The sequence below is a fragment of the Callithrix jacchus genome, chromosome X (genome assembly GCF_049354715.1).
Source record: "Callithrix jacchus isolate 240 chromosome X, calJac240_pri, whole genome shotgun sequence".
Taxonomy (NCBI): Eukaryota; Metazoa; Chordata; class Mammalia; order Primates; family Cebidae; genus Callithrix; species Callithrix jacchus.
The window spans coordinates 150,299,233-150,311,800 of record NC_133524.1 but is presented as its reverse complement, the minus strand read 5'-3'; the positions used below and the strand labels follow the sequence as shown (position 1 = coordinate 150,311,800).

The window sequence follows — 12,568 nt, the reverse complement described above, 5'->3', positions numbered from 1 at the left end:
TATATAAGCTAGATATATGGAAGCAGTAAGTTATCCTTCAGGCACTAATTGTATAAACTAATATATGATTATATATAAAGGATTATATAAAGTAAACAAACAGCTGAGTAATAACACTATAAATTAAGATATTTTTCAGGCGCTAATCATACCTGGGGTATGGACAGTTCTCCTTCCTCTGTTTTTGTTTCTATCTTTTATGCATTTTCCCCGGCAGGTGCCCCTCCCGGATTTAAGTGTGTGTATACTTTGGATTTTTCCTTCTTCAGAAGAAGGCTTCAAAAATACCCAGGGTGTCCTTGTAACAGAAAGTGCAGATATGTCTGCTACAGGATTGCCCACCCCCGTTTTGCAATATCTGCTATTTGAGAACTGCTGAAGCTGCCCTGATCTATGAGGACTGACCTAGAGGAACAGATGATGGTGAGAGAAAACCATGAGCTCTACCTACAGGAATCAAAACCTTCCCAGAGAAAATCAGGGATTTTTGCAAGACTGCTCCAGGAGTCACGGAAGACCTGGAACTGAATCCCAGGCCTTTGGTTCATCACCCACGTGGTGTCCCCAGAGAAGGGAGAGTTGTCTCTGGACACTGAAGGAGACTCATTAAAACAACCTTTCATAAATGCCTGCTCTGAGCAACATGTAAACATTGTCCTTGAAGAACCACCGGCATGGCAGCTGCCCTGGGCCTGGCTGGCAGCTCAAGGTTTTGAGTAACCTGGTGCTTCTCCGACTACCCTCACTAGGAGGTCATGGAGCCCAAGATTCGGTACCATAATTACTTGAGAAGCTGTCAAATTCCTTGACAAAACCCAAATGCAAAGCCCTGGCCCCAGTAGCAGGCAGCTGAAAAGGGATTACCCTGACCCTGTTGCATACTCCAGTACAGAAATTGCTGGATTCTAACCAGGGCTCTCCCATCCCTGACTCTATAAACTTACTCTGTATTTTGCACTGTTTCCTTGAGGGGAGGAGATTCCCGCAAGTTGGGTCAAAGGGCAGGGAGGTTTCCGTGGTTCTCATTCTGCCCTGCCGCTGCCCTCCAGACAGATGGATCAGCTGTCAGGGTGGCCCCGGCCATGCCAGAGCAGTGGGTGGTCAGGGCACACTTGGGGCAGCCGAAGGGCAGAAGGGACGGGACCTTGACCCGGGTTCTGATGGGCAGACGGAGCCCGGGAAGGGTGTGGGGGCAGCATGCGGGCAAGCGCAGAGGGGAGAGAGGCAGGCATCCAGGGAGAATTGGGGAAGGGCCAAAGGCCATCCCAGGTTCACTCAGTTGACTGGGTGCCGGGAACCGCTTGGAGCCGCAGGGAAAGCCAAGCACTGCTCTTTCCAGAGCCTTATTTTTTCCTATTGTTAGGGAATTCACGACATCACATTTGTTTTCAAGTGAAAATAAGAGTTGTGTAGGACGTGAAAGTCACGTGACTTGAAATCTGAACCTGAGAGGCCTCAAAATAAATTGTGGTTTTCTGTGAAAGCCTCGGGTTATAGCGCTAGACTCCCCCCTCCAATGACCCCGGAACGTTTTTAGGGTGGGGTGTGGCGTAAACAACACAGCTTGAACAGCTCTGGGGGGAAAGGATGAAAGATCAGGCAAGCGGAGCAGGCAAAAGTTTTCAAGGATGTCGAAAAAGCGTTTCAAACGCCCCATCCGATTATTAAACTGATTCGAGAGACAGCAGGAACGCGCTTCTGGAGAGAAAACAGACTCTAAGGAAAGGCTGCCAGAGGCTCACTCAGGATCCTGCGGTCTTCCCCGTCTGAGCCGCTGTACCTCCCTTGCCTTTACAAGGTGCATGGATCAACTTTGGAACAGGTTCTAATTCTCCCGCAGATCCAACTGCGTCTTCCCTTGCCTCAGAAATCCGATCTCAGGTAGTAAGCACAGCCCCAGCCCTCCAATCCTAGTACGCAGTGCTCTCTCCCAACCGAGAGGCCGAGGGGAGACTTCCGGGGCGGTACCGACGCGGGCCCCTCCCACTCCGCGGAGAGCGGGCTCATCCTGAACGCACTGCGGAGGTGGGGCCGGCGAAGGATCCAGGGGCGGGGCAGTTTCAGGCCCCTCCCATCCAGCGGCCGACTAGACCTGTGGAGACGGGCCTGGAGACAGGGCCTGCGCGGAGAACAACGGCGCGGTCGCTGCCGCGGGGCCGACGGGCTGTGGCCCCGCCCTTGGCCGCCATTCCCGGGCCTGCCTGGGCGCCCTGCGCAGCGCCTTGGCTTCCTTTTCCCGGGAGGAGCGAGTCGGCAGGCCTGACGGGGAACCTCCCTGACCGAGCTCACGTCTCCCCACGGCCAGAGAAGTCTCCGGCCCGGCCCCCATCGCCAGCCCGCAGGCCCGGAAGAACGACCCGAGCCCAGGAGAACCACTTCTACATCCCAGCCCCGGAGGCTCCTGTGGGCAAGATCGTGAACCAGCGGGTTCCTGAAGCCCCTCCCGGCCAGGCAGGGTTTCCACCCGCGTTTCTGAGGAGCCCTGCCTGGCCGGGCGGCTAGACGAACAGATCGTAGCACCGATCGCGCCCGCCCCCAGTAGGGGTCCCGCACAGGCTTGCCCCTGACCCCCACCCAAACCTGTTATTCAGCTTTGCCCCCAAAGAGTGCACCTGCCGGCGGTCCCAACCCAGCGGGAGAAGTGGACATGAGGTTGGCAGGTGGGTGGCTTCCACAGCGAACGGGACGGAGTTGAAAAGGGCACCTGGTTGGAGGCCCACCGTCCGACATCTCTGTCTGGAGAGGCGCGGGTGGACCGTTGGGTTTAGTTTTGGAAATGGAGAACTCTGCACAAACACTCATTCCTTGACCTTAACTGAATCCTTTCACCGCTGAGGACATTAGCTCCTCAAGCTGTGACATGAGGATTAGTATAGTCAGCATCTCCCAACGCAGATAGCAGCTGCTTTTTGGAAAATGAGTGGTGAGAGAGAAGACGCGGGGAGTCCAGGTGGAGAGGCGTGGTCTTAGAGGGGAAGGGACAAAAGTGGCTGTGCACTTCTATGTAAACCCGATGACACCCCTGCTGTCACCTGGACAAAGATGAAGATCCTTGGCAAGGGATAAATTGGGGTGGGTAGAGATTCGAACTCAAACTTGCTAAGGCAGCACTTTTATGGACATATCCAAGTGGAGCTGGCCAGTGAGGAACCAGCTGGCAGGAGTGGTTTCAAGAGAGGTCAGGGCTGGAACTAGAAAATAGGAAGTCATTGACACATGGTGGTTAATTAAAGAGCTGGGAGTAGATGACATCATCTAAAAAGCCACTACAGGCCAGGCACAGTAGCTCATGCCTGTAATCCCAGCACTTTGGGAGTCCAAGGCGGATGGATCACTTAAAGTCAGGAGTTCGAGACCAGCCTGGCCAATGTGGTGAATCCCCATGTCTACTAAATAATAGAAAAAAATTAGCCGGGCATGGTGGCAGCACCTGTAATCCCAGCTACCTGGGAGGCTGAGGTTGCAGTGAGCCGAGATCGTGCCACTGCACCCTCCAGCCTGGGCAATAGAGTGAGACTGTCTCAAAAAAATAGAAAGAGACAACCAGGCGTGGTGGTTCACACCTGTAATCCCAACACTTTGGGAGGCCGAGGTGGGTGGATCACCTGAGATCAGGAGTTAAAGACCAGCGTGGCCAACATGCTGAAACCCCATCTCTACTAAAAATACAAAAATTAGCCAGGCATGATGGCATGTACCTGTAATCCCAGCTACTTGGGAGACTGAGGCAGGAGAATTGCTTGAACCCAGGAGGCGAAGGTTGCAGTGAGCTGAGACTGCACCATTGCACTCCAGCCTGGGGAACAAGAGTGAGACTCCGTCTCAAAAATAAAAAGTAAAAAGACACTACAGGGACCAGAAGGCAGCCTGGGACGGAAGCCTGAGAAAGTCCAACTTTTAAGGGAAGGGTAGAGGAAGACAATCTAGGAGAATGAGGAGTGTCCAGAGAGCGTTCTGTTCTGGAAGCCAGCAGAGAAGTGAATCCATCAGGAGGACATGGGCAACCTATTGAGAGGTCAAGGAAGATCAGAGCTGACAGGTGACAAGCGGTGGTGACACCACAAAGGTCATCAGCGGCCTTGGCAACAAGCTGCTTTGGTGGGGTGGCGGAGGCCAGGCCAGGCTGGAGTAGGGTGGGAGGGAGTAGGAGTTGAGATGATGGAGTGAGTATAGATGACTTAGGGGCGCAGGGGCAGGTTGACAGGGAAGAGGAAAGTTAGGGGGAGAGGATGGGGATGTGGTTTTGAAGAAGAGTGTTTTCTTCCTAAACATTGGAGATGTTGAAAATATATGAGAAAGAGTGAGCTAGAGAGAGGGATCACTATTACAAGAAATCAGAGAAGGCCAGGGAGCTTGCAGTCCAGGTCCCAGCAGGTAAAGGGACTGCTTTTAAGAGAGAATAGGGACCCTTCTCTCTTAGAACAGGAGGAAAGCAGGGGCAGGTGGGTGCCCAAATACATTGGTGGTTTCAGAGGCAGGAAGCTGAGGGGGTTCCTTGAAGAAGGCTGGAGCCCTTCTTGAGCAGAGTTCTGGAAGGCCCCCTCCCAGAAATGCCAGGGAGAACCAAACCCAGCAGCCTTAGGATTTGAGCTCAGTTTCCTCCTCCCTGTCAGGGAGCTCTTCTCCCTCAGGCCTGGTGAAGGCGACAGGTCTCCACCTTCCTGTCCTCCAGCCAATTCTTTCCAAGTGGCAGGGGAGACCCAGTCATGCAAGGCTGTGGGGTCATTCTGGAGTTCACCGTGTCTAAGGCGAGCCTGCCCTGTGTCTGTCCTGCCTCCAGGCCCTCTCCGCATTGTGGCCCTAGTCGTCACTGTGGGTCTCACATGGATCATCGTCAGCATCCTCCTGGGTGGGCCTGGCAGTGGCTTTCCTCGAATCCAGCAACTCTTCACCAGTGAGTGTGGGACCCCACCTTATCCTTCTCTGGAGGCCACCAAAGTGGCCACCTGGGCCTGTGGTTGAGGCTCAGGGTTGGGGGGTTGACGGGTTCTCTGTCTCCTCCCTGGCAGGCTACCTTTAGCTGTCCCCAGTCTGTCTCCTGGCATCAGGCACAGCCTCCACCACCACCTGATTGCTTCATCTAGGAAAGTCAATACCTGGTCACTAGAAATCGTGCCCAACTGGAGTCAGTAGGGCCAGAGTGAGGGGCAGGGAGCTTCCTCTGAACATGGGGAGTGCTGCCCTGGTTCTCCCTGCAGGCTCCGAGATGGGGAGGGGATTCTACACCTTGTTGGCTGGTAATAGGCACCTAAGGACTTGTTTGTTTCTTTCTTTGAGACAGAGGCTCACTGTGTCACCCAGGCTGGAGTACAGTGGTGTGATCTTGGCTCACTGCAACCTCCACCTCCCTAGTTGAAGCAATTCTAGTGCCTCAGCCTCCTGAGTAGCTGGGACTACAGGTGCACACTACCAAACCTGGCTAATTTTTTTTTTTTTTTTGTAGAGATGGGGTTTCACCATGTTGCCCAGACTGGTCTCAAATGCCTGGGCTCGAGCAATCCACCCACCTCAGCCTCCCAAAGTGCTGCGATTACAGGCATGAGCCACTATGCCCAACCAGGTCATCTAAGTACTTTTTATAATTCCATTTCACTCTGTTCCTGGAGCAGCGAGTTTTGCATCTGAACATGACTTAGCCTCCAGCCCCTGAGCCTGACTGCCCCTCCATCTACACTTTGTAGTGTAAGGAGGGCCATGCTGTCCTGCTGCAGGCCCTGGGAGGCTCCACACTAATCGAAACCACTCTGTATCCACAGGCCCAGGGAGCTCGGTGACTGCAGGTAAGTCCCCTGTCACCTCCCTGCTCCTCCCCTTTGTGACAACCCTGCCTGCCCCAGTCCTCTAGGGTTTCTGTTTTCCATCTATTCCTCCCCAAACCAGGGACCAGCTCTCATGGTCCACGGGGCCTGCTTGCCACTGTAAACCTATAAAACAAGTTACCTTCCACCAGAATACGATGGTGGGCAGGCCTAGGATAGATACTCCCACTCCAAAAGGGCAACTTGGAAGGAAAAAAGAGGTCACCAGTCCCAATCAGGTCCCAAGCCCAGCAGGGCAAAATTCGTTTGGTTTTAAGGCCTGAGGGGAATCCTCTGTGGCCTGCGATTCTTTCTTCTGGGCCTACTGGAATGACCCCATGCTCTGAAACAGGAGAGAGCCCCACCCTTGTGTATTCTCTGGCCTCTGCATCCGTGGTTCCTCCCTCAGAATCACCCTTCCTTCCCTTCATCTCTGTCCCTTTCAGTCCAGGTCGGCAGTGTTTCTGTGGGTGTGAGATTCTCAAGAGCCCTGTTGGTCTCTTGTGCAAGTCATAGGGGTCCAAGCTGTAAAATCAGACTGTTCCCATAGACCCTTCTAGACAACCCCATCTTCATCGCAGGCTTCATACCTCAGCTTGAGCACACGCTTGGCCAGCTGTTCTCTCCAGAGGAGGATTTTCCACATCTTGACTTTCTGGCTCTTTTATGCTTAACGGTTTCTTCCTCCTGTCTCTCCTACATTTCCTAGCAGCAGCGAGGAGAGATCAGGCTGTGCTGTCAACACTGCTCAGACACCTCCTCAGCTGAACATCCAGGTTCAGGACTTGCACTTACACATGCTCCTTTCCACAAAACACTAGAACACAATTCGAACAAGTTCTCTCTTTTTTTTTTTTTTTTTTTTTGACATGGAGTCTGGCTCTGTCACCCAGGCTGCAGTGCAGTGGAGTGATCTTGGCTCACTGAAACCTCTACCTCCCAGGTTCTGGTGATTCTCCCACCTCAGCCTCCTGAGTAGCTAGGATTACAAGTGCCCCCCCCACCACACCCAACTAATTTTTGTATTTTAGTAGAGATAGGGTTTCACCGTGTTGGTCAGGCTGGTCTCAAACTCCTGACCTCAAGTCATCCTCCCGCCTAGGCCTCCCAAAGTGCTGGGATTACAGGCGTTAGCCACTGCGCCCGAACCAACTTCCTTTATAACAAGGATCAGCTTTCCTCTGGTGCCCAATATCATGTTCTTCATTTTCCTCTGAGGCTTAACCAAAAGCACCATTTTTTTTTTTTTTTTTGAGATGGAGTTTCACTCTTTGTCCAGGCTGAAGTACAATGGCTCGATCTCAGCTCACAGCAACCTCCACCTCCCAGGTTCAAGCGATTCTCCTGCCTCAGCCTCCTGAGTAGCTGGGATTACAGGCACGCACCGCCCCACCTGGCTAATTTATTTTCTTTTTTGCAGAGACAGGGTCTCACTATGTTGCCCAGGCTGGTCTTGATCACCTGACCTGAAGTGATGCTTCTGCCTCGGCCTCCCAAGGTGATGAATCACCACACCCAACCCAAAAGCACCTTTAACATCATGTTTCTAGCAGTGTTCTGTTCATGATACTTGTATTCTCTAAGATCACAGAGGCTGTCTCTATTGCTTTTCCCTCCCCTCACCAGAATCACCGTTAACATCCATACTCCTACCACAGACTCTGAAAGGCAATCCAGACCTGTTCTACTACAGCCTTGATATGGTTTCAATGTCCCCTCCAAAACTCGTGTGGAAATTTAATTGTCAATGTATTGGTATCGGGAGGTGAGCCTTTTTGAGGTAGTTAGGTCAGGAGGGCTCTGCCCTCATGAATGGATGAATGCCATTATTATGGATAGGTTAGTTACTGTGACGTTCAGCCCCCTTTTCCCTGTGTCTCACACGCTTCCTTCCACCTTCCACCATGGGATGACCCTTACCAGATGCCAGTGCCATGCTTTTGGATTTCCCAGCCTCAAGAACCAGGAGCCAGATGAATCTGTTGTCTTTAGAAATTACCCTGTCTGTGGTATTCTGTTACGGCAACAGCAAATGGACTAAGACAAGCCTCTATTGACCACCCAGTTCCAAAGCCGTTTCCACATTTTTAAGTATTTCCTGGAACTGCCATTTCAACTGGGTGGCCAAAACAACAGAAATGGATTCTCTCCCCATTCTGGAAGCCAGAAGCCTGAAGTCAAGGTGTCAGCAGGGCAATGCCCACTCTGAGAGTCCCACAGGAGGGTCCTTCCTGACCGCCCAGCTTCCAGTGGCCCCAGGCTTGGCCTCTGGCTGTGTCACTCCTGAGTCCTCCTCCACTGTCCCATGGCTGTGTCCCTCTGTGTGTCTTTGTCACTTCTGTTCTTAGAAAGACATCAGTCATGTTGCATTAAGGACCCAACCTACTCCAGTATGACCCCATCTCAATTCATTTCTCTGCAAAAGCCCTATTTCCAAACGTCACATTCTGAGGTACTGGAGGTTAGAACTTCAACATATCTTGAGGGGACAGAATTCAACCCATAATAGAAGCCATCCTGTTCCAGTCCTCCTAGCCAACCCCCATCAAACTTGGGAGACGGGCTGCACCCCCTGCTGTCCTCACCTGCTGCGCTGCCTCTGCTCTGGTCCCTGCAGCCGGGCCCCCAGCCTGACCTGCTACACCCCTGCTTTGTTCCTGGCTGTGCAGTGACCCAGGCCAGCCCTCAGCATCCTTTCTTTTCTCCCACCAGTGGCAAAGAGTATGGAAGTGTCCCCAGCCTTAGCCTGAACCACATCCCCTACTTGTTGCCGGCTGTGTGGTCACTTGTTCCACCATGTGTTTTGGTCCTGACCTCCCCTTCAGATCTCAGGTGACCTCAGGGCCAGGCCCATGGGTAACACCTGCTATCCCTGCCCAGAGCCACGGGCCAGGAAGTACAAGTGTGGCCTGCCCCAGCCATGTCCTGAGGAGCACCTGGCCTTCCGCATGGTCAGTGGAGCTGCCAACGTCATTGGGCCCAAGATCTGCCTTGAGGACAAGATGTAAGCTCCCTGGGGTGAAGGGGGGTTGGTGAGGGAGTGGGGGATCTGGGTCCAGGTGCCCACATGGGATCTCCCCCCCACCCCCAACTAGGCTGATGAGCAGTGTCAAGGACAACGTGGGCCGTGGGCTGAACATCGCCCTGGTGAATGGTGAGGCCCCGGCTGAGCGTGGCCCACTGCTCTCCTTCCCTGCTCCCTCCCCAGGAGGCCTCTGGGTGTTTGCCCTCCCCTCCCCTCCCCTCCCCTTCGGGATCTCCCTGGGAAGGAATCTGTGCAAGCCGAAGGCTCCACAGAGGAGTGACCCAATGCACAAAAAAAGCACGATGGCAATAAGGAAGTAGAAGGTTCTGGGAGGTTGGCGGGTGCTTCGTGGCGGTGGGATGCAGCTGCCTGAACGAATGGATGAATACTGGGGGGCTGTCTGAAAGCTTCCAGAAGGGCTGTCCCCTGTTACCACCTGCCTTCCATGCCCTGGGGCTGGCCTGGCTCACCCAGCAGGGTCCCTCCCTCCTGACACAGGGGTCAACGGCGAGCTCATCGAGGCCCGGGCCTTTGACATGTGGGCAGGAGGTGAGTCACTGCAGCAAAATCGCCCAGGCACCTTCCCCTGAGACACTCCTCTATCTGTACTTGGGGCTTCTCAGTCACCTCGTTGAGTTCAGAAAGGACAGGGACATTGCCAGCTTGGTCTAGAGGCTGCAGGAGGTCATGAGGACACCTGGGCTTCACACCAGTCTGTCCCTTGGTGGGGCATGTCCCAGGCCCAATCCCTACTTCTGTTTCGTCGTCTGGAGAATGGGCTGGTGGGGAGGGTGCTCAGTGGTCCCTGATGACCGCTGTTACATGGCATCTACCCCCCCAGATGTCAACGATCTGTTGAAGTTTATTCGGCCACTGCATGAAGGCACCCTGGTGTTTGTGGCATCCTATGATGACCCAGCCACCAAGTAAGTGCTTGGGGAGGCCAGCCTGAGCCTTGCCTTCTGCAGGGACGGCTGACACCTCTTCCTCCCATGCTGCAGGATGAATGAAGAGACCAGAAAGCTCTTCAGCGAGCTGGGAAGCAGGAATGCCAAGGAGCTGGCCTTCCGGGACAGCTGGGTGTTTGTGGGGGCCAAGGGTGTGCAGAACAAGAGCCCCTTCGAGCAGGTATGGCAGGTGCCTGGCCTCACCCCCACCAGCCTGCACGCCATGAGTTGCCCCTGCTGCTCATGCCCCAGCAGGGGACCGTTTCTGATCCAGCTGTGAGGGGTAGGCCAGCACAGCTGGCACCATGTTTCCCTGGGATGGGGGGTCCAAGTGCCCTGAGAGTGCATGGTTGGCCAACACAACATAGGTGACTGAAAGCCCAGGTCCTGGTCCACTCCCACCCCCTCTCACTGAGGGCCAAGGTGGTGACTTCCTGCTCCCCTGCCCGCAGCACGTGAAGAACAGCAAGCACACCAACAAGTATGAAGGCTGGCCCGAGGCGCTGGAGATGGAAGGCTGCATCCCACGGAGGAGCTCGGCCAGCTAGCATGGCTAGTGCCAGGGCCAGGCTGCGGGAGGCCAGGCCGAGGGAGTCACACGCGCTGCCAGGCGGGCAGAGGCCAAGGCCCACACCCCATGCCTAGGCAGGAGTGCTCCCTGGCCCCAACACATCAGGGATCCAAGACAGTGACCAGAACGTGGTCTCAAGATGGTGGGGACTGTGGGGCCTGCAGGGACTGGCCCTGCTGTACTTTGTCATGGGAGCCCAGGGTACCTTCCTCCTTTTCCTAATGCTGCTCCTACCAGTCTGCCCATCTAGCCCTGTCCTGCATTCCTCATGCCATCTCCATGCCCATCCTGAGTGCTAAAAGGGCCCTGGGTGTTCGCCCCTCACTGTGCAAGTCTGGAAGCAGGTTGGGGCATCTCCCAGAACCTCTCCCTTCCAGAGCCACTCTGCACTGCAGGCTAAACATGTTTCCAATGTGATTCCTTCCAGTGAGCCAAACCTGGTGGCTATTTCATGAACCTGACTGCCTCCTGCGTGCTCTCAGCAGGAAGGGCCCCCTGGAGCAGGCTAGCCCGGGTAGCAAAGTAGCTGGAGCCCGATCACAGTCCTGTGGTTTGTCAGGGGCCCACCTTCTAGATGACCCCTTAATAAAGTGATGGCCCCACGGAAGAAATGCCTTCAGACACTGTTGTCAGTGTGGAGTCAGGGGTAGCGGTGTCCTCGGGTGCAGGAAGGCGGACAGGTTCCAGAGTCTGAACCAATCTGCTCCCACTGCTTCCAGCAGGCCCCACAGTAACTGAGATGTGATTCAAGCAGTGAGCAGAGCCGCCCCAGCGGGTGCCACCATGGCTTTGTCTGGGAGAGATTATATATATTCAGGGGCTGCAGGTAACTCAGCAACTCCCTCTAACCCAGCGCAGGCCTGTAGGGACAGGGACAGAGATGAACACCGGCCCAGACCCCCAACATCATCTGCCTCCTCCAAGAGCACATGTCCGCACAGACTAAGGCTGCCTTTGAAGTCGGGGTTGCAAGGGGCAAATCCAGAGGTCCCGAAGCAGTTCAGCAAAAAGAGAGAAGGCAGTTCCTACATGGGAGGCATTGTGGCGTCCTTGAGGGGCCACATTAGGGGCTATGAACTTCAGAGCCTTGGACTCAGTGTTCATTGCTGCCAACCCCAGGCAGAGTGCAGAGAACAGACAGTGCTTCCAGAGCAGGCACATGTGGAGTTGGAGGCACGGGGGAGCCCCAGAGGAGAGGCTCACCAGGGAGGAATGATGGTGATGCCAGGACTGAAAAGGCCACACAGCCAACACCCCGTCCTGCCTCTGCACCAGGAACTTCACATGTATTCCTTTTTTTGTAGACTTTTTTTTTTAATGAATGAGAGTTTCTTATGTTGCCCAAGTTGGGCATACCCTCACCTCCTCAAGCACAACTGGCCTGAGCCACTGTGGCTCCCAGACTTTTCTTAGAGCCATTTTAGGTTCACAGCAAACCTGAGTGAAAAGGTCCAAGTTCCTGCATCCCCCCTGGCAGCCCCCAGCTTCCCATCTGTTGCTGTCAGTGAAGCAGCATCGGTGCCGTTAGACATTCAATGGGTTTGGACACAAATGTGTAATGATGAACCCACCACTTCACGATCATACATACTTCACTTTTTAGACTTGTTAAGAAAAATTACAAACATCTCTAGAAGACAGACTAGCATACAGTCGGCCCTTTGTATCCATGGGGATTCCATGTCCACAGATTCAACCAACCACAGATTGGAAATATTTGGAAACAAATAACACAAGAATAAAAAATAGTACAAGTAAACAATGCACTGTAGGCTGGCACAGTGGCTCATGCCCTATAACCCAGCACCTTAGGAGGCCAAGGTGGGCAGATTGCTTGAGCCCAAGCATTCAAGACCAGCCTGGGCAAAATAGCCACCGAGACCCCCATCTCTACAAAAAAATTAAATTAGCCAATCACAGTGACATACACCTGTAGTCCCAGCTACTTGGGAGGCTGAGATAGGAAGATCACTTGAGCCCAGGAAGTCAAGGATGGAGTGAGCCAAAAGCACAGCATTGCACTTCAGCCTGGGCAAGAGTCAGACCCCATCCAAAAAAAATCCAATATAGTGTATAATAGCTATTTGCATAGCATTTATATTGTATTAAGCATGATAAATAATCTAGAGATGGTTTAGATTCTATGGGACCAGACTTGGTGATTCATGTCTGTAATCCCAGCACTTGAGGAGGTTGAGGCAGGCAGATTGCTAGAGTACAGGAGGTT

General features: G+C 53.7%; 1 protein-coding gene across 7 annotated transcripts; it reads left to right on the top strand.

The window, feature by feature from the left end:
* The first annotated feature begins 2,114 nt into the window (after positions 1 to 2,114).
* FAM3A (FAM3 metabolism regulating signaling molecule A) lies at positions 2,115 to 10,952 on the top strand. 7 transcript variants are annotated; one of them, XM_078363710.1, is made up of 10 exons: positions 2,115 to 2,660; positions 4,781 to 4,894; positions 5,444 to 5,560; positions 5,757 to 5,780; positions 8,679 to 8,802; positions 8,894 to 8,952; positions 9,322 to 9,372; positions 9,665 to 9,749; positions 9,825 to 9,951; positions 10,223 to 10,952. In XM_078363710.1, the coding sequence occupies exons 1-10, from the start codon at positions 2,648 to 2,650 to the stop codon at positions 10,316 to 10,318; spliced, it is 810 nt and encodes a 269-aa protein (XP_078219836.1). In that variant the 5' UTR covers positions 2,115 to 2,647; the 3' UTR covers positions 10,319 to 10,952. The 7 variants fall into 7 exon arrangements, with proteins under 7 accessions (XP_078219836.1, XP_002763469.1, XP_078219838.1 ...); XM_002763423.6 differs by lacking the exon at positions 5,444 to 5,560; XM_078363712.1 differs by lacking the exon at positions 5,444 to 5,560 and having other exon boundaries at positions 8,624 to 8,802.
* Positions 10,953 to 12,568: the final 1,616 nt, after the last annotated feature.

Excerpts from the sequence above, each read along its gene's own strand:
- FAM3A (XM_078363710.1), top strand. Across the intron at positions 5,561-5,756 it reads GAGCCACTATGCCCAACCAG|GCCCAGGGAGCTCGGTGACT; the intron begins GTCATCTAAGTA and ends CTGTATCCACAG. Across the intron at positions 9,750-9,824 it reads TATGATGACCCAGCCACCAA|GATGAATGAAGAGACCAGAA; the intron begins GTAAGTGCTTGG and ends CCCATGCTGCAG.